The 21,810-nt window shown below is 39.1% G+C and overlaps 1 protein-coding gene across 1 annotated transcript; it reads left to right on the top strand.

The window, feature by feature from the left end:
* Positions 1-70: 70 nt before the first annotated feature.
* On the top strand, positions 71-20,946 carry LOC119905721 (solute carrier family 26 member 6-like). The gene is made up of 20 exons (XM_038723004.1): positions 71-705; positions 947-1,086; positions 1,908-2,047; positions 2,264-2,374; positions 4,741-4,913; positions 5,361-5,525; positions 5,767-5,919; positions 6,087-6,169; positions 6,273-6,420; positions 6,503-6,616; positions 8,186-8,263; positions 8,446-8,541; positions 9,475-9,581; positions 9,785-9,854; positions 11,193-11,285; positions 14,143-14,265; positions 14,501-14,647; positions 14,876-14,930; positions 15,958-16,085; positions 20,362-20,946. The coding sequence occupies exons 2-20, from the start codon at positions 959-961 to the stop codon at positions 20,383-20,385; spliced, it is 2,136 nt and encodes a 711-aa protein (XP_038578932.1). The 5' UTR covers positions 71-705; positions 947-958; the 3' UTR covers positions 20,386-20,946.
* Positions 20,947-21,810: the final 864 nt, after the last annotated feature.

The following is a 21,810-nucleotide window of genomic DNA, read 5'->3' as shown; positions in this document are numbered from 1 at the left end:
AAGTTGATTCACATTATAAATGAAAAGCCTGACAATAACTACAAAATCAACTTCTCACCCTGTGAATGATATTACATGATGGTCATCTAGAATTTCTACAACAGCTGCTACCACTTTTACAACTGCATGTACAGTTTGGAACTTTGCCCTCTCCCCCCACAACAATGTCCACTTTCATATCTTGATTTCTCCTCAAGGCACAGCAGTGGAGCCACAACACAGACTGTCTCTCAGAGAGGAGACAGAGAAGAAAGAGCGGGAAAGTAGTCTATTTGGCCAGAGTAATCCTCTCCGTTGTGGATTTTAAAATAAAACCTTCATCTGTTGGCTGCAACAAAAAGCGGTCACAACTTGTCGTTTGGTACCACTTGGAGCCACTTGGATCTAATGAAAACCTCTACGGTGGATTCAATTTGAAGCCCGGGGACCGCCACACACACGGGGAGGATTCATTCTTCTTAAAGAGGGATGTGTTTAAGTGCAAGATTTTCATTACAACCCTGACCAGACATAGACTTGGAGTTAGATCTATTTCCTCTGAACTGGAAACGCTGATAAAAGACAACTTGCATGGTTCACCTCGGGGCTTCAGTACATTCAAGGTTTTCTGTAAAAGCAACAAACAGAATCGACGTTCAACGTTTGTACTTTGAAATCTTTTCAAAGTAATTAAACATTTATTCTGGTACAGCTGAAACACACAAGGTAATTATTATCAAATTTTTCAAACTGTTAACAAGAAGCATCAAGAATTATATTTTTTACCACTGTTGTGCCAAAACAATACAGAAAAACATCTTAAGGATGAGGTCAAATGTGATGCTTGCACTACTGAAAATATAACAGCAGCATTTTTACAATGATAAAAACTATTGAAGAAAGTTTTTTTGTGTGTGAAAACAAAACAAAACAGCAATTGGAAAGAACTTTGTGTGTTATGTTACAGCTAGTTTCAGCCATGGCAGAGAGGAGACGAATGGGCTACAGCGTGAACAGGGAGATCATGGATGAAGGAGAAGTGGATGAGGTGGCAGAAAAGTCTGACTCAAAAACATCTCTTTCTGAGAGGGTGAAAAAGTCAATGAGGTAAAATACATATCTGCTGTGCATCTCATTTAATATCTCTCTATATTTTCAGACATTTTCTGTCTTGTATATTTTCTTTTTGTATCAAACATAAAGCATATAGCAATTATACCGCATCCTGTGTACTCAGGATTGGTACCATAAATTGCTCTACAGTATTTCGCCAATTACTCTCTGTATAAATCAGTTATACAGTCAAATCCACAATTTCTTAACGTTACAAATTAAGTACTTAATGTACTCAATGTAATCAACAATTTGCACAACAATTCTTGCTTTATCTACTTATCTTCTTGCAAAAGTCATGCTAGGGAATGCATGTCAAAAGGTTTTTGGCCAGGTAGATAGATACAACATGTAAGTAAATGATAATACTTGAGTAGTTAGCCTTTCTACTTTTATCAGAATTTTAGATTTAAGATTCCTGGAAGTCACAAGCAACAGTTTTTTTTTTTTTTTCGTGTGCTCCTTTTAGAACAGAGTAACACAAACAGGATCAAAATGACATCCCATCCAAAGACCAAAAGCAGCAAGTCATGACTTTCAAAATTTAAGAATACTATTAAGTGACTTTTTTAACCATCATTAGCATTTTGGTTAATAAATGCATGATTTACACATGTAACACCTTGACATGGTTTGCTGAGAACAAGCTAAAAATAAACATGCAGTTGACAGACCGCGAGGATAAAAGATTTATTAACTTTTTTTGGAAAAAAGTTAAGTCAGTGTCAAAAAAAGGTCATTCAAAACAACACCAAGACTCACAGGCTCAACACCCCCCTCTCTGTCCCTTTTTTCTCTCTGGCACACAAACTCAGGTGTTCTGGTTCCAGGTTGAAGAGCTGCCTGCTGGGTAGTGTTCCTCTTGCATCATGGCTGCCTCGATACCCCATCAGAGAAAATGCCCTGGGTGACCTCATCTCTGGAATCAGTGTGGGGATCATGCATTTGCCGCAGGGTGAGGATGGAGGTTCAGGAGATAGATATGCAGGGTTGGAAAGTAGAGGACATAAAGGAAGAGATGATGTTGTAATTTGTTTATCTGAAATGGTAATACACAGGTTGTGCATCTCTATGGTGTTTGTACTTATTTCCATAAACTCAATATCTTCCTTGTTATGGCTGTTTTCTCATTTTCACTGGAAATGATATTTATCCTCTGCTGTCCCTGCAGGTATGGCCTATGCCCTGCTAGCATCTGTTCCCCCAGTCTTTGGTCTTTACTCCTCCTTCTACCCAGTCCTCATCTACTTCATCTTCGGCACGTCCAAGCACATCTCAGTCGGTTTGTACATTAACACTTGCTGAATCTGCACAAAGGGTCATTTTAACAAGTGTGTAGATACTGCAACAATCTAATCTACAAGGTTCAGTGTTTTAAGCATAGACATACGGTATATGATATTTTAGACTTTTAGGAAGCTATATTAACTTATTTTTTTTACTTTCTTTTTAGTTTTTAATATTTTTTATTATATTTTATATGTTCATTTTTAATGTCCATTAATGAATAAGAAGTAATTTTGAATCAGTGTTATAGTTAAGAAAAAAATCCTCAGACATTAAGCCGAAATGGGCTGGGAACCCGCGAATGCAAGGCATTGCTGTTCCCAGTACAGCGAAGCGGCTGGGAACCCTATTGTTATACCCACGCGTTCGGGGGATCGAGCTGAATCTCGTGGTATAGGCCATTTCCGCCTAGACTTTTTTTTCGCTACATCCCGAAAACTGAAAAACCTATTTTAATTAACTCCTCCGAAGCCGCAAGTCCGATCGACACCAAACTTGGCACAGATAATCTCTGGACCAAGCTGATGAAAGTTTGTAGAGGAAATTTTGATACGACAAAAAATGTCGCAATTATATGCTAGCAAACGTTTACGAGAAACGCCACTAACAGGAAATGATGTCATATCTTCGCTTTGGAATGGCCGATCGACACCAAATTTGGAGCGTTAATGTGGGACGCCCCCCTGAGGACCTGTGCAAATTTGGTGCAACTCGCCCTTAGGTGGCGCTATTTAATCCAAGGAAATTGTTCCTCTATAACTACAACACACACTGACATGAAACCAGTGGTTCTTCAGCGTGGTACCCTTACTACATGCACCAAAGTTCACCCAAATATACCTATAGGTGGCGCTGTTATAGCACATTAAAGACGTCAAAAAAATTCCCATTGACTTACATGCATTTTATATCTATAACCACGAAGTCCGATTGACACCAAATTTGGGTCAATTGTTCCCCATGAGGCCCTGATGAAACCTGAAAACTTTCGTGCAATTCGGCCAAAAGGTGGCGCTATAATTGAAGCTCAAATACCCCATTCATTTCAATAGGATTTTCAACCAAAGGACATTGTGCCTCATAACTACGGCTCACTACATTGCACATTCATAATACGTGTTTGGGGGATGACGTTTTCGTTTTGCTAAATCGTGAAAACTGGAAAACCTATTTTAATTAACTCCTCCAAAACCCCTAGTCCGATCGACACGAAACTTGGCATGGACCATCTCTGGACCAAGCCAAAGAAATTTGGTGGAGGGAATTTTGATCCGACAAAAAATGTTCCAATTACAAGCTAACAAATATTTGCGAAGTATAACATATCTCTGGCTTACAAAGGCCGATCAACACAAAACTTGAGGATCTTATGTGGCATGCCCCCTTGAGAGGCTCTGCAAAATTTGGTACAGATAGTCCCTAGTTGGCGCTATCGGAAAAAAATCCCATTGATTTACATGCATTTTATATCTCCATAACCGCAAGTCCGATTGACACCAAATTTGGTTCAATTCTTCTCCATGGTGCCCTGATCACACATGACAATTTGGCCAAGATGTAGCGCTAAAGCGCAGCTGAAATCTCTCACTAAATCCCATTAATTCCTATGGCATTTTCAAAGGCAGGACGTTTTGCCTCTGTTTGGAATGGCCCATCAACACCAAACGTGGGGACCTTATGCAGCACGACGGAGGGGCGCCGGGCCAACTCACGCGCCCTCCACAGGGCCGGGGGGTAGGCTTGCGCCAGGAGGCTTGGTCCCCGCTTATAACTGCTTGCAGTTCTAGTTTAGCATTTGAGACTAATCTGCTCCTTAAAAGACTGTGTGAGTGTCAGTGGCTGCCTGTCAAAAATAACTTAAAACCTGACAAATTCTGAATCTAATAAACATGTGAAGTGAAGGTTATTTAAAAAGAACAATATTTTCTAACAGAGTTGGTAATTGTTTGTACTCATGATTAATCTGGCAGTTTCATGCCGATCCAAACCATAGAAGTGCTCCAACTGTAAGTTGTGTAACATTGTCTATGGGAAAAATGAATGGTACCTTTACTCCTGGAACCACAGCTGGCCAAAATAGCTTATCCAACTCCTGTTTAATATTGCTAATTTCTGATTGGTAGGTGCAAATATGCTTCCAACAGATGTCAAACCAAAACTAAAATAATAACTAAAATAGTTACAAGTGTTCTCACTTTGGCAGAAGATAATATATTCATAAGAACCTCATCAGTCGTAGCAAGAAGCCGATGAAAAAAACTGGGTTTCAGGATCAGGGAAAAGAAAATGTCTATCAAAATATCCAATATGTTGGTATATGGCTGGCAAAAATGTGTTTGTCTCTATGTCTCCCTTCCTCAGGAACATATGCTGTGATGAGTGTGATGATAGGAGGGGTGGCAGAGCGTTTAGCCCCAGATTCGAAGTTTATGGACTGGAACAATGTGACCAACTCCAGTATAAATATCGCTGCCCGGGATGAAGAGAGGGTCAGAGTGGTTGCGGCTGTCACCTTCATGTCTGGATTATTTCAGGTTAATTTGAGTTAACTGTGCTCTGGTCTGAAAGTAAAATATTTAGGAGTAATCTTCCAACTGGGTTTTGATATTTTTTGCGTACAAGTAAAAATCTGGTCAGTAATTGTTGAGATATCATGTTTGGATGGACAGACGTGCTGTCATTACCATTAACATGCACCTACTGCTAGGTAAGAAAACATCAATGAATAAAATAAAACAAATTTTATACAAATACTCAAAGCTTGCATCGCTTGCAACAATGTTCTTCTTTTAATTCCATATGAGCCTATATGTACTTCAGCAAGGAAACTTTTGTCTCCTCCATAGTCCAGGCTAAAAGGTGAAATTGTAAATAATCAGTCATGCTGTGCGCGTGAACATGCTTAAAATGATAGTAAGACAGATGTGTTCCTTTTTGTTTGTGAATCTCCATGTGTTTTTCATTCTGTGTCATGTATGTAGATTCTGCTAGGACTAGTCCAGTTTGGTTTTGTTGTGACCTACCTGTCTGAGCCACTGGTGCGAGGTTACACCACCGCAGCTGCAATCCATGTCATCGTGTCCCAACTTAAATACACCTTTGGCATCAGCCCTGAGAGACACACTGGACCTTTGTCATTGATATATGTAAGAAAGAACACAGTCACGGTCATGGTTATGTTTCCACAACATAAAAGCACCATGACGGATGAGGCCATGTCATTTGCTTCTGTCTCAAGATTACAACCCAGTAGAGCTGATAATATTCTCAGCTCTGGACAAGAATCTAATAAAATGCATATTGAATTTTCTATTTTTACTACTTATTTCTCTCATGCTTCCTCATATAAGCATTTAAGCAATAATTATATTGTTTATTTCTTTCCAGACTGTGTTGGAGGTGTGTTATCTCATCCCAAAGACAAACATTGGTACTCTTGTGGTCAGTATTGTCACTACATTAGGTCTCATCATCGCCAAGGAGCTCAATGCATACTTTAGTAAAAAACTACCTGTTCCTATACCTGTGGAGCTGCTTGGTGTGAGTATACAGAAACACATATTTGCACTAATAATATACTCTATGGACAGTTAGTTACTTATATATAGATAAATGCACACACACACACACACACACACACACACACACACACACACACACTCTATTGCACTTACACCCACTGCATCACTTATTACCTGTTTCTCCAGATTATTATTGCTACAGTAGTCTCCTGGCAAGTTAACTTGGAGGGGAAATATGGAGTGGATGTGGTGGGAGAGATTCCCTCAGGGTGAGAAACACATACAGCAAACATACAGGAATGTGTGTCTACACATTTGAAAAGTGAAGCATTTGTAATAGACAATGTATTCTGCTCTGTCCATGTCTACCAGTCTCCAGCCGCCTGTTCTCCCAGATGCCTCTCTGTTCACTCAGGTGATCGGGGATGCCTTCGCTCTGTCTGTGGTTGGCTACGGCATCGCCATCTCACTGGGACGCATCTTTGCCCTAAAATATGGATACACTGTGAACAGCAACCAGGTAGGGAGGTGATAGATGGAGTCAAGGAGGATTTGATTTTAAGGTTGATATGTTGTATAAATAGTGTGTTTTCTTGATTTAGGAACTAATAGCCCTGGGTCTGAGTAACTCCATTGGAGGAATCTTCCAGTGTTTTGCCATCAGCTGCTCCATGTCTCGCACCATGGTTCAGGAGAGCACAGGAGGGAAGACACAGGTTGGTATGAGAGGACACTGCTGAAGTGCCCTTGAGCAATTCACTGTGGGCATACTTTTAGCTCTCTGTGAATGCAGGTTAAGATAAAGGGGGCAGAGAGCATTTATATGATTTTAGAACTCAGTGAGCAAAATAGGTTGCTAACAAAAACAAAGTATGTATTAGGGTCAGTTCATACAAATTAAACTTCTTCTCACTTACCCCTCTTAGTATCTATGCAGAAAAACAAAACAAAACAAACTGCATGGCTATATCACTTGAGGTAAGTGAGAAAGGTGAGAAAATGTATAATTTCTAGTTTCAGGAGCGGGACCACACATCAATCACGCCATTGCCAGCATTTCCATAAATACCCACACGTCCCATCTCCTCTTCTTCACTCTCACATTCTGCAACCCTCCCACCCACCCCTTTCTCTGTCCTGCCTCATGTCCTTCTCTCAATAGGGTCATAGGGGGTCCGTCATGCCCGGGTTCTACGGAGGATTTCCCTATCACAGCTGCCCCACAACACTTTCGAATGTCTATTCAGCAACTGCAAGCCTCGTACATCTTTCTGTTTCGACCATTAATACATCATTTAATCGTATAAGATGATTGTGTGGTCCTTGCTAGTGAATTGTCATGTAAGTGAACTTACCCTTTAAAACCAGAATGCTCGTTGGGGATCAATTTGTTCTTTTGTGGGAGAGCCTCGGCCAAAAGTATGTTACATAAATCACCATAGAACTAGCAAAGAAGTAAATAAACACAAAGGCAAAATATTAAAAACCCAACACATCCTGAAAAACAACATATGAATTTTAGCTCCTCATATTAGGCCAAGTGTTTACTGATGTTGTTTCTTATTTAGTACAGTACTGTAGTGACATAATATTTTTTAATAAAACACAATATCAACATCTGGCACCTGTAAAGCTGATTTTTTTTAAATCAAAATTCTGCTGCTGATGCACCACGATAAAGTTACATTTCTAAATCTGGGAGAACTGTTTTCTTTATCTAGTTTGCATGATATTTGTCGCTTCTCCTGTGCATTGTTTTAAACACCATTTAGAAAAATGCTTAGTGGTTTTCATGTTTGGCGTCTTTTAAACTTGACACGGACGTTCCATGAGACAATTTTTCAGATCAGTATTTTCATCCCAACCCTTCACTCTGCTTGTAGCTACAAACCTGAGCAATCTTAAAGGTTAAACGGAGTGTAAAGACAGTCATAATTAACATTACTCTGATAAGTGGCATCATTAAAAAACACTTAGGGAATCAATTTTCACTCACGTCGTTAACGTCCACCTACACAAACACAGATTTGCTGAAAGGCTAAACCGATTTAGTCTGACAACACCATTAATCAGCTAAGGCCTATTACAGAGGAGAGGTGAGGAGAGGAGAGGCTTAAACTGATGATGCTTTGACTCCTCTCATAATCATGTACCAATTCACTCTAACAACCACTACATCATTCATCTTTTCTGTATTTTTAAAATTTAACTTTCATCAACTTTGAGCTCTCTCTCTCCTGATTTCAGTTCATCATGCCTCTATCTTCCCTCTCTCTTCACTGCAGGTTGCTGGGGCTCTATCAGCAATAGTTATCCTTATCGTCACGCTCTGGATTGGAACTCTCTTTGAAGATTTGCCAAAGGTACTCTGTGTGTGTGTGTGTGTGTGTGCGCGCGCGTGTGTGTGCGCTATTTAACTAGAGCGCATAAACTTCCAAAAACCGCATGAGAGGTCGATCTCAAACAAACTAACTCACCTTCATGTTTTGGGCCCCAAAACTGGGGCGCTCCATATCAACTGGATTATATTTGGTTCAATTTGCAGGCAGTGCTGGCCTCCATCATTTATGTGAACCTCCATGGCATGATGAAGCAGTTCATGGACATCCCTGCACTGTGGAGGAAAAACAAAGTAGACTGTGTGAGTGCACTAAAAAATAGACAAAAAATTGTTAATGTTTTGAGGAGATAAATTTCTTCATAGTTTTGTAACAGGATGTGCTACACTCTAGTGGATATCTTTCTCTTTTTGGATTAAACATAACCTACATTGTCAAGCAACGTGATTTAAGGTTTAAGGCTAGACTTATTGTGACATAGTCTGTTTAGATAATGAAAAAAATTCCAGGAAAAATAATTTCCTGTCATTAGATTATTGCTAACAGACTGTTATATTCTGACTTGCTAATGTTGCAAAAGGTACAGCTATGATATATTTTGAAAAGAACCCCAGATATGTCCAAACCAGTGGGATGAGGGCTGCAAAACCATCATCTCTAAATGAAATGAAATATTAATAAAAATAAATCAACTAATTAAAAATGAGCTGTACTCTGTTGGTTTGGTTTGTCCAGTTTCACTTGTTAACAAATTGTTCCAAATATGAATGTATGACAATAAAAATTGCTAATTTAGGCTAATGTGACAACAAAGCAATGGGGAAAGACATCTTCAAACCTACAGGAATAATGAGAGAACACTCCTAATTAAAAGAAATGGGAGGTTTCCCCATTCTACCCATTCTGGTGTAAGTGTGAGTACAGCCTAAGTACGTATTGCTAATGAAAAATACGCCTGAGGCGGACAAATTAGCTTAAACCGATTGAGCTGCAATGAGGATTTAGATAACAATATGGCCTATCCTGTGTTGACACAATCAAGTCAAACTTTACATTTTTCTCCACTACAGATAAGAATCTATGAACAGCAAGGTTGCATTTTATTTCCATCCAACAGTTTTGCTTCTCATCATGTGTAATGAGCGCTACAGTTAAGGGTTGCTAGACTTGTTGTCTTGTTTTGCTACCCAGTGCAATATCACTCATCATCACTTGCCTTCTCTCTCCATCTCCAGTTGATCTGGGTGGTCACTTTCATCCTCACTGTGCTGTTCAACCCTGACATGGGACTGGCTGCTGCCATCGGTTTCTCCATGCTCACTGTCATCTTCAGGACACAGCTGTAGGAATACATTGCCACAGGGCACACACACACACACACACACACACTATTTTCCACAAAAACCACCACACATGTTCAGTGGGAGAGTGTCAAGTTGATCATAAGTTATCATAAGTGAAGCTATTAATCACCACACTCAACAATTCATTCATTCATTCTCTTTACAATTGTTCATATGCTGCTTTGTTTTGTGTGTATTCCAGACCTAAATACTCACTATTAGGGCAGGTCCCATACACTGACATTTACAAGCCACTGGAGGACTACAATCAGGTATGGAACATTATATTTAATTAACCTAAAAGCAGGAGTGAGGATGAGCACTTGATGAGACGGAGGGGCAGAATAATCAGAGCAAATTTTGGCACAAATGCAAGTGCCTACACACTGTATGCAGGCTTTTTGAGGTGAACAGTTTATAAAGCACGCCTAGTTTCTTTTGTGAGTCAAATATAGTGTTAATGGGAGTTGTTATGTACTCAGACCACATTGCACTCTGCCTCCCGACCAATGCTCAACCTCACACCTGCATTCATTACTAATCAAATACCCTTTACATCACATACCAATTGCATCACATTACATCCTAAACTTTGGTATAAATCATATTCAAGTGTCTTTCAGACCGACAGAGTAAAGCAGAACTTGACAGTAAAAAGTCACTGCCAAAAGTGTTCCTGTCGTTCAGCCAGTTTTTTTTAAGGCAGAATTCAAAATTTTTTGTATTTTGAATGTCACACCTAGTCAATGAAAGGTAATGCCTGGGATACATTACTGCCTTTAAAAGTGGGGGATTCTGCAGAAATCCACTTCCATGACAAATACCATGATATAGAGCGAATAACAACACATAAAGTAGTAATGTAACTAATGTTAGCTAGGTTGTGGGTTAGTAAACAGGGGCTACAGTTGCAGCTGGTGAAGCTATCATGCTGAGATGGTTCCAGAGCAGCTCACCAGTTCCAGACAGCACATCAGTACATCAAAATACCTTTTAAAATAAGATATCAAATCAAGAAAAATTATTACTATTTTGTATTTTAAATACCTATTTCAAAGACATGTATCATAAATTCTGCCCATTCCTGGCTGACATCCCAACAACAGCATATCTTGGCAAACTAGAAAGTAATCCGAATGTCCGTGGGGGAGTCTTTTAACATTACCTGACACACAAATCATGGCTGGAATGGCTACATGAGGTTCACATTGTAGTTTCATGTGAAATGTCGCAACAACTGTTGGCTGGATTGCCATGAAATTTAGTCCCCGCATTTATGGTCCTTCGAGAATGAATTGTACTGTAATAACGTAAGTGATTCCTTAACTTTTCCACTAGCGCCATCATTAGTGCAAAATTGTAATTTGACAATACTTTGGTTTGTAACCAAATACCTGCAAGAAATTCCCATCAACCTCTCTGGGAGTCGGAAATAAAGTTAGCTTATATGTTTGTTCCACTGTTACCTTCCTCTCTGCTTATTTGGCATTGTAGTTCTGAGATATAATACCTTGTTGTCTGTAATTAAAAAAAATACTTTGTTAATTATTAAGGTATAGAAAATGTATTGATATATTTGTTTAATTGGTTAACTGACCGATTACTTGTAGGTGAGGCAGGTCCCAGGGATTTTGATCTTCCGCTCTTCTGCCACCCTCTACTTTGCCAATGCTGAGATGTACCAAAATGCCCTTGGAGAAAAGGTGAGAACACACACACACACACACACACACTTATCTTTAACCTTAAACACACCCTAAAACCAAACAGATCTTTAAAGATCTGGGGACTGACAAAATATCTATGTCCAAAATTGTCCCCAGAATCGTATCGTAATACAAACACACTCAGGAAGTGCGTTAATATATTAATATTAAGTTGACACCCTCAAAACAGTATTAGACAAACACAACATGATGGACACACAAGCCCAGAATTATGTGAACATACAGATTAACACACCACCGCTACACCCATACATACACACATACAGAAAAAGAAACCAACTCCAGCAACAATCCCCCTTGTCACAATTTCTGAGCAATTAACTCCTCTTTTACAAACATTATTTCTGACACACTAATAACTGACCCGACATTTCACCCATTCACACATCACAACCGTGACAGACATTGTTCAAAACGTCATCCCACCATTTTTCCTCTCTTTTCTTCTATTAAACCTTTGTTTAAACTCTCCCTTTCCTTCTCATTCCAACCCTTTCTTCCTCCTCCTCTTCTGTCATGTCTCTTTGGGGCAAATGGGAAGACAGATTGAGGGAAAGTAGAAAAAAGATGACAAAAGATGGAGGGAGGGTGAGAAGCAGAGATTGAATAAGGAAAGGAGATAATGGAATGTCTCATTCATTAAAGTGTCAGCATGTCAAAGAAACAGGGTCGCTCTTTTCTTTCTAATCTTTGATGCACAAATAAGCTTTCACAGAGCTGTTGTTTACTGGCAGTGGCTGTCCATTTGTTTACAAGGTGAGAAATTGGCAACAGATGAATCCTGATGCTTTTAGGATCTGGATGATAAGTGTTTCTACTTATGTAGATGACTCAAATTTGCGGATTGTTTTCTGTTAAATAGGCCTAGTGTGTTCTCACCGGCAGAGACTAAGCTGATGGGTTGCACTTGTGCAAGGGGATGCTAATGCAGTAATTGCATTAACTGGTGATGTCATGCAGCAGTAAAAGTTTTAGTGCTAAATCATATATTGTTTTTGCAATTCTCTTTTCTATTACATTGTCTTGATGAGTTAATGCAGTTTTTGAGACACAAATTGCTATCAATTTAGTTTTGGAGAAGCAGGAAAGTTTGAATGGCTGTAATCAAATTCTGATCCACTTTGCAATTGCCAGGGAGACATTTAATTCGTGGAATAAAAATCACAAAAAGAAAAACAATGAAAATCTGACTGGCTTTTGATGATTGATGACCATGACAATTTTTCTCGGCATTTCCATTTCCTGGCAGCTCACTAGTCCTTACTCATTGCAAATGGTGTATTCTACACACTTTATATGAAAATTACTTTATGTGAAGGTAATTTAAATAGGATGCTTAAATAATCTATAGCTGTGTGCCTCTTAGTAAATAAAAGTTCAGAGTCATCCACAGTAACTTAGCTAGATGAAATTTCTGGCCTGACTGGAGATTTCAGTGTGTAAGTGGTGTGTATTTTTCCAGCACTTAAGCTTGTCAGCATAATGGCCTGAGGGACCATAATATCTCAACAATCCAGCTGTAAAGTAACTCTTTTTTTCCGAGCTGCCAAAATGGCACACTCCTACATGGATGATTTAATTTGCAAATATTTTTACTGCATGTCACCTTGTGGCAGCTAAATGTCTGTCTTAAAACAATATTCAGGTGCTCATCTGAAACAAGTGTTGTTTGCCATAATAATTCCTCTGGTGCATATTGGTTATGATCCCTTCCTAAAGAGAAGGGGTGACAAAATCCTTGTTCAGTCCAAAAATGTATTCAAAAGGGATCTCTTGGTGGCCAGCATGAACAGGAGAACAAGCAAGAACAAAATGTTTCACTGTTGAGAAATTGTGAACCTGTCCTTTTATGTCTATTTAATTGATTTTACTCTAGCAGCTAAAACGATATGGACAACTTGGTCATTGACAGAACTGTTGCCTGTTATGCAAACAACAATATTTGTTGTTGAAATTGCATTTTTGTGGACAGCAGGTAATATTTTCTAAATTGTGTGCAAAGTTTTCATTATAAATGTAATTTATTTATATATATATATATATATATATAAATTAGGGCTGAGCACGTTAATGCTTATTATCACGTTAAGGCATTAATTAATTAACGCCGACAATTATTTTATCTCATATTAACGCAGTTTTATTATTATTATTATTATTTGGACAGTCCATTGCTCACTGGCTCTGAATAGCCAGTCAAATCATGGGTCACAGGAGGGGTGGGATGTTGATCAGCCTGTAAATTAGGCCACCCAAACAAGCAGCAGAGGCTTTGCAGACTATGTTGGATGCAGCGTGTGGGAGAAGTAGCTAAAAACAAGGCAAGACAAGCGATCAAATGCCATAGAGAAGTGGATAGCTCCACACTGCATGCTGATTAGTACTGGGGAAGATGTAGGTCCTAGGAACGTTCTTAAAATCACAGCATAGCCGCTTGGCGCCACAGGGTCGCTCTGCGCTCCTCAGCTGAACAGACAGGAGCTCCGCCAGTAAACGGCAGGCGCTCTATGGATAGTAACCATGGCAACGGCTTCAGTGCGACAGTAAATGACAAATATGAGGTGATTCTTAAAACCATATATCCATATACATATATCCTATAATAGGAAGTTGAATTAAATACTCATCATGCATGTGCATGCAATAATTGAAATTTTAAAATTGGAATTGTGCTTTTTGTCTAAAGTAAACAGATTAATAAAAAAGTTAAAACATAATTTGCAGTCATAGTGAAGACCTCAGGAGAAAGCTAGATTTGACTGGCTGTAGACAATGACTGTGAACTTCTCTGTTATGTTGTACATGTGTGATTGTCTTTTGCTGTTTCTTTTAGTCTGGCATTGACATTATTAAGATCCTGTCAGCAAAGAAGAAACTAGAGGCCAAAAGGAAGAGGCATGAGCAGAAAAATGCCAAGAAAGCCAAAAAAGCTGACAAGAAGAATGCAGTGGACATGGTGAGATGATATTTAATATAGTCTGGACACCCAACTGTCTTCTTATACAAATGCTTTTTTTATCAGTTTAATACAAATGTAAGAAAATGAGAACATTCCAGACCCTAAGCCTTAATGGTCATTTGTTTTTCTGGTTCTGTAATAACTTATGGTTGTGATTCATCGTCTAAAGCACACAGCTTTTCTTTGTTTAACCCCTTGAGTCTCTTTGCACTGTATGTCTCGTCCTGTACAGGAGGGGGAGCCAGAGAGGGAGGAGCAGAAGGACATTGCCATCATCGAGATGGATGCTGAGCCCGACCCCTCACTCCCCAGAGCCATGGTCCTCGACCTCACCCCTGTCAACTTCCTGGATACCGTGGCAGTGAAGACACTTTGCAGCGTATGAATATGGCATTCATAGTTACACACGTGCACACACACAAAAAAAGGGTGAAATACTCAAGGTTTAAATAACTTGTGCATATGAAGTATTCAGCCTCTTGTATATTATCCTCCCTTTCCTTATCATTTAGCTCCTCTGTTGTTCAATTACTCCAAATTTTCATTGTCAGACTAATGACATGATCCCCAGTCTGACCTTTGCTCTGTGCTTCTGTGTCTGTTTTAGATCCGGAAAGACTATGGGGAAATTGGTATTGAGGTGGTTCTCGCTGGCTGCCAAAGTGAGTCCCTCTATATCACTAGAAAATAACAAAATAAAAGTCAGCTGTGTGGATTGGGGCAATTTAGACCTTCTAACATTTTTTCAAAAATGAAATAATCAGAAAAGTTAAAATTCTCTTGGAGACCAACATCAGTGCTGCTATGCCACTGTTTGAGTAAACGGTAGATCTGCTGTCTGTAGTGACACAGAGAAAATGTATTTTCTTAAAGTGTTGATTCTCCATTTTCCTCTCTATTATAAAACAAGCTTTTAATCTATCTGGCTGTAACATCGTACACATTAGGGATCCCATGACAGTTTGTCAGAAATATTCCAAAATCCCGTTGGGATATGTTTGTCCTACATAGTGTAATACACACGTAGATGTATTTTTATATTCACATTCCAGACCGCCTTAGCCAACAAGTCTTCACAATTTGAATTTGTTCAAAAATACTGGATGTTCTTTTAGCTGTTTGCTGTTATTTTAACATTTATGCGAAGGAAGTAGTTCAGTCCAGAAAACACTATTCCAGGTTTTCTAAGCAAAATGCAAATGTGGGTCGTGAGTCAACATTATAATGAGTCCTAAGGAAAGAAAAACAATACTGAAGTCTGGTGGGCCTCTTGTGTTTTACTCTATTAAAGCATCTACTCTCTAAATTTATGTTTTTACTGATATTTAGGTCCCATTCAGCAAGAATGGGAATAAATGTGGGTCTCCTGGGAAAAATATTTTACAATCACAATGCTACGAGCTATCCAGTTTATTTCAACAGCTCTAAATAGCCTGTAGTGGGTTTATGTAATGTAATGAGGAAAACAGTTTATTGTGAGTGTTTGGGCTGCAAAAGGACTGCCAAGACTGTTTAGACAGCCAAGTAATATAATGAGTTTCAATTAAAACATGGACTACCCCTACCAGCCCCTTCTCTTTCTCTCTCTCACTCTTGGACCATTTTATTCCTCTTAATTAAAATGTTCCCTTTGTCCTCCTTGATTTCTTTTGTACCAATTATTCCCTCTCTTTCTCTCTCTCTTTCTAGCTGGTGTGGTGGAGAACCTGCAGACTGGAGGTTTCTTTAACGGCAAAGTGACAAAGTCCTGTCTCTTCTCCACCATCCATGACGCCGTTTTGCACTGTCAGTCTTCCAGAACACAGAGCCTAGACCAGGTGATATATTGTATGAGCACGCACACATGCACTCAAACACATTTACTTTTAGTGATAACCTCGATGTTGCTCGATGCCGGAGTCTCAGGAGGAGGTTATTCGCAAGAGGTAATAAAAAATATATACTGTTAGGTTAAAGCCATTGTTAAATGTTTACTTACTTAATTTCTTTCCATGCGCATTATGACCTGTTACCAGATGAGAGAAGTGAAAGTGAGTCAAAACAGTCAAATAAAGCCTAAACAAAAAGTTAAAAGACACTTCAGAGGGGATCAGCAGAGTCAGGGGATAACTCTCTGTGGGTTTGTCACTATAAGCGACCCCTTTCACATTTTAAGCAGTAATTTTATCAAGTGTTATTATACAAATATTGATTAGAGCAGCTTTAAAGTTTTATCTACACAGTTGTGAATCTTTGACTTGTTTGCAATTCGGTTTTCCAATGTACTAATGATTCAGCAAGGCTTCCATGTCAATCGCGTAACATTGTCTATTCAAAAAATAAAACAGGGTTTTACATTCTTGGCTGCCTGATATAAATTCCGCCAACCTCCTTGATACAGAATGTTCTATATGATATGTAAACGTAATCAAAGTTAGCTGAAAATTACTGCAATAAAAATATATGTATGTAAAAGACCAAGTGAACATTACACTCTAAGCTGAATAAGATTACTTGGAACAGGGTGAACTGACTCCAGTTAACCAATTCATAAAGTCTACTTTTCTTTAAAGCAGCTGCTCAGGCAGACTAACTTTTGACATTTTCAGATGACAGAGCAGACCTCTTCGTCTGCACAATGTGTCCAGCCAAAGACAACAGTCTTTCACTGTTGAGACAGATGTTGCCAAGTACCTTTGTGCAACATGGGCCAGCTTGCCTTGTCCGTTTCACTCATTTCCAACTTTCCAAGAAATAGGCTAGTGCATGCTTCAGCAATGTGCCTTTCCTAGGGTTCCACCACACCCAAAGCGAATGAGTGCAGTTGCCATTTGTCATCGATTAGGTGTGCCATTACACCAATGGTTGCTTATTGATGTCCTGTGGTCGCCAGTCAGGGCAATACATGTAGCTTGTGCCATTTGCCCCACTTTCTTTGCCTTTTCACTGCACTACAATACTTGGTACAATGGTTCCCCTCAAAGGTTGCTTGTATGATGGGTCACCTGAGGCGATCTGAAAATCGCCTTGAAGCCCCTGGTCTTCAACAACGTTGATGGGCCTGCATTTGAAATTTGCCATTCAGCACATTGTGGATGTCGTTTTAGCCATCATGTTATATGCGTTTGCCACAGCTTTCAGTAATTCAGCCAGGTAAAAATCAGCGCTGAAATTATGGTAGTTGGGGTTAAACTTGGTAATGATTAACTTGGGTAAAAGGTTACAGATTAATAGTGAGCATAATTTTATTATACTCTGATCCAGTTATTTTATCATATAATTTATCGCTGATTTTGTTCATACATAGTTTTTAAACAACATTTTGGGTAATACTCTGCAATACAGTACACAGAATTGTGAGTAGGCTAGTTACTAATAAAAGAGTGAGAACAAATCAGGAATGACCTGATAATAAATTAATTGTTAATAAGTAGTTGGTGAATATCTCAGAATTAATAAATTAATCAATATATCTCTCAGTCTGTTCTATTTTAACTCTCCATTGTTTTCTATATAGTCCTCTAGATATTCAGGAACACCTACATAGGCATTGTGTGCGTGTATTAATCTGCTTGCATGCATGTCTGCATATTGTTCAGTGTGTGTGTTTTTGTTTCCACCTGCTCTGTTTAAGTATTTAGTTGGGTGCGTGACTTTATGTTTCTGCTCCCCTAGGAGAAATCTAACCCTAAGAACAAAGACGTGGCACTGATCCATGAAATACAGTTTAAAGGAGCAAAGGCTTTTCATGGGAGAGAAAGGGAGCTCACACACACACACACACACACACACACACACACACACACACACAAACAGTCACTGCCTGACTGATACAAAAATACAGTAAGAGAATGGATGGTAAAAGGGAGCTGTGCAAAGAACAAGAACAAACACATACAACATACATGCAGAAATGTGCAAATTAATGAATATGCATGTATATGCATTCATGTATGCAGCCTATACTGTATGAATATATTTCACAGAGTGATAGTAAGAGAATGAAGAGGTTGGTTTGGAAATCCGTCTGGCCTGTAGTGGATCTCCAGTTCACTTCACTCAAAGTTACAGTGTAAGATCAAACACCTTAAATTTAATTTAATAAAAGGCAGTGGCAAAAAAGGTCTTCAGCCTTGATTTTAGAGAGAGTTTCAGCAGACATTCAGTTTTCTGGGAGTTTGTTTCAAATATGTGGCGCATGAAAACTAAACGCTGCTTCTCCATGTTTAGTTTTGACTGAGGGGACAGAAAGCAGGCCTGTCCTAGACGAGCTTCATAACGTAGCAGTAAAATAATTTTATACGACAGACAGCAAGCCAGTGTAAGAGTTCAGAACTGGAGGGATGTGATCCATTTTTTTCCTGCTCACTCAGGTCTTAAGCAGTGTTCTGATTCAGCTGCAGCTGTCTGAGACGGAGACTTGTAAAGACACCATTACAGTATTAGAGTTGACTTTTAATATGCTGACTTTTAATCATTCGTCCAATGACTTTGTGTTTAAGTGAATGTCACTGAAGACCATAACGAGAGCAGTGTCAGTGCTGTGATATCAAAATCCTGACTGGAAGACACCAAAACTTGTTTAGTGTCAAAAAGTTGTTCAGCTTTTTTAATGACTTTACTTAAAAACAAGAAGTTTGGTATGGGAACATAATTGCTCATTAGTGATGTATCTAGGTTGTTCTTTTTTAAGAGTGGCTTGATGACTGCAGGTTTCAGGGTCAGCGGTACAAAGAATGAGAGAAAAGACATGCCGTCAATTTGGCATGCAATTAGAAGTACCTTTGAAAAAGCCTGTTGGCAACATATCAAGGCTCTACCTGATATGGAGTCATTGACTGTGAGAGGCTACTGACATAGGAGGGTTTGTTGGCCTGACAACAGTAGCAAACAAGGCGCAGGCATTCATTTTATTTTTTTGGTAAAGAGCTCAGTTCTAAATTACAAATGTGAAGTCTCTCTTTAAATATGTCATAATGAACCTGGAGATTAGTTTTTCTGCCAGCTGCGTTCACCTTTTCTTCTATTCTTACCAGCGTGGCATTTCTCCATGGACATCTTTTCTTACCAGAGTCCGCCTTCACCTTAGTGGGCGCATTGGCATCAATAGCATTTGTAATTTTATGAGTGGAAAGTGAATTGATTGACTGATACCCAAGAGAGGGTGGGTGTGGAAGAGAGCCCGCATAAGTATTTCACTGGTGTTTGCTGTGACATACCGGTGAAGCGATTACCGATATTTGAACATGCAGGTGGCCTTTATTGTGTGTGGGCTCTGTCCCGTGTTGAGTCAGTCCATAAACAAAATGGCAACTCCAACTCCTCTCTTAACGCGCTCTAGCGTCGCTCATAAAAGTGAAGTTGGGAGGGATAGACTCAAAAAAACAGCTGCACTGTTATCTTGGTCTAACCATGTTTCAGTTAAAAACATGAAATTAAGATTGTGCTTGATGATAAAATCATTGTTTTTTTCTGCTTCTGTTTATCAAAGCTAAAGAAATGCCCAAGAAATTGATGCTAAATTCACAGAATCTGTTGAGAACTCCCTGTTTCTTTGCAGATTACCTATCAAGACATGAATTGAGAAATCTACTGGCACACAGGGCCCTTTCTTGTTCTAGGAAGAGTCATGAGTGCCATTAGCCTCGAAGTCTGGACCCAGCAGATATCGATTATTTGTACACAAATAACTGAACATGCTGTACTTTTACTGGCTGGGGAGACAGAGGATGATTCTGACACAGCCGTGGGGGGGGGGGAGCCGGGTGTTGTAACTGTCACAAATGTGTCAAAACTGGGTGAGGACTTGAAGCCAATGGAAGGGGGTTTTTAGGGGAGAGAAAATTGTTCCTGTTCCCCATATTCCTGCTCAACACCTGCTGCTACAATTATTAGTAGTCCTATTATTATTTCTGTCATCTTTATTGTCGTTTGTATGGATGTTTATTTTGTTACTACCATTACTATTATTTTACATCTCTTCCACATGTGGAGCTTGCATTGTGCTGCTGTGTGTCGTCTTTCCTCCTGCCACTCTGTCCCACTTATTATCTCTCTTCTCTCTCTCTGGTTCTTCTTGTCTGTTTTGATCGCTCATGTCTTTCTGTTTCACAGGAGATCAAAGCGACAAATTTCTGAGTCCTGAGAAGAACGACGGAGGATATTATGAGAAAGTGCCAGACACTCTGTCTGTATAAGGATTTTATCCAGTGAGCTTCAGATAACTCCTGTCAGTCACAAATACAGACACACAAACACGCACACACACACACACACACACCAGACTACAGTGGTTCTCTAAGTGGGGTCCTCGAGAGGGTTTCAGGGGGTCCCCAGCAAAAAAAGAAATTAATTTATTGTCAATATCATTCCATCCACAACTAACACAGTGACAAGATGTATGACTGTTTTGGTCATTGGTTTTATAAACTTTCTGTAGTCTAATAAAACATATAAAAGCAAAAACCCTATCAGATGAGGGACCTTGAGTCTGTGGTCTAATTTGTGTCAGTTTAGGGGTCCTTGATGTGAAAAAGTTTGAGAACCACCGAACTACACCATAATTACATTAATATACTGTATAATACTGGAATACAATACTGGAGTGGCCTGTATAAATCAAAGCAATACTGCACACACACTGTCAAAAAATGCCAACATTCATGTACTTATATGAAAAATAAATATTATTTACAAATGCTTCTTCTTGTTCATTTACTTTCCAAACACAGACTGTTTTGGTTTTTAAATTTTTCACGGAAGACATTTTGATTTGGTTACACTATGACAGGAAATCACCAAATACTGAAAACTGAAACTGAAGTATGGGCTGATGCATCAAAGAGACATTTTCACATCTTCTACCAGATGTTGCAGATGCTCGTTATAGTAGTTCAAGTACAGATAATGTAACATGAAGAACTTCCACAGTGGAAATCAAACCTTTAATTATCACATAAGTTCCCACATACAATGCATCACGTATAATTTTGTTTTACTGACTTAACCTTGAGTCACTTATGAAACTGCTAATTCACCATGTTTTGGAAAGGAACCTCATTCCAGTTTTAGTCATACATAGGCACAGGTACAAAAATGGATTTCAGTTGGTCACTTCCATCTCTGACATTTGATTCATTTCTAGAGAAAAGAAAGTGTCGTGTTTTTGTGAGCATGTGTCTACAAGAAGCTAGAGAAGTGGGTAGAGATTCATTTCCAGTGTTTCACCAAAAAGATTGCTACTGCAACAATCCTGTTCATTTGTACCAGGTATAATGAGTCATTGTTTATTGGAACAAGAACACTCTGAATCATATTTAGTCAATAACAAAACAAAAACATTTTCCAGTAAATTATTTAATTAAAATGCCTTTTATGGGGTGTGTTGGTGCAGTGGATAAGACGCATGCCTTTGGTGTGAGAGACCCAGGTTCAATTCCCCACTGTGAGCCATCCACCATTGTGGCCCTGAGCAAGACACTTAACCCCTTGTTGCTCCACAGGCGTGCGACCTCTGACATATATAGCAGTTGTAAGTCGCTTTGGATAAAAGCATCAGCTAAA

This window comes from Micropterus salmoides, unplaced genomic scaffold, assembly GCF_014851395.1.
Source record: "Micropterus salmoides isolate LMB-PRFRI ecotype aquatic unplaced genomic scaffold, ASM1485139v1 Ms_hic_scaffold_16, whole genome shotgun sequence".
Classification (NCBI taxonomy): Eukaryota; Metazoa; Chordata; class Actinopteri; order Centrarchiformes; family Centrarchidae; genus Micropterus; species Micropterus salmoides.
Note: the sequence above shows the minus strand (reverse complement) of the source record. Positions and strands in the feature narration are given on the sequence as shown.

Excerpts from the sequence above, each read along its gene's own strand:
- LOC119905721 (XM_038723004.1), top strand. The coding sequence starts at position 959 with ATGGCAGAGAGGAGACGAATGGGCTACAGCGTGAACAGGGAGATCATG. Across the intron at positions 9,582-9,784 it reads GTCATCTTCAGGACACAGCT|ACCTAAATACTCACTATTAG; the intron begins GTAGGAATACAT and ends TGTGTATTCCAG. Across the intron at positions 14,648-14,875 it reads CAGTGAAGACACTTTGCAGC|ATCCGGAAAGACTATGGGGA; the intron begins GTATGAATATGG and ends TGTCTGTTTTAG.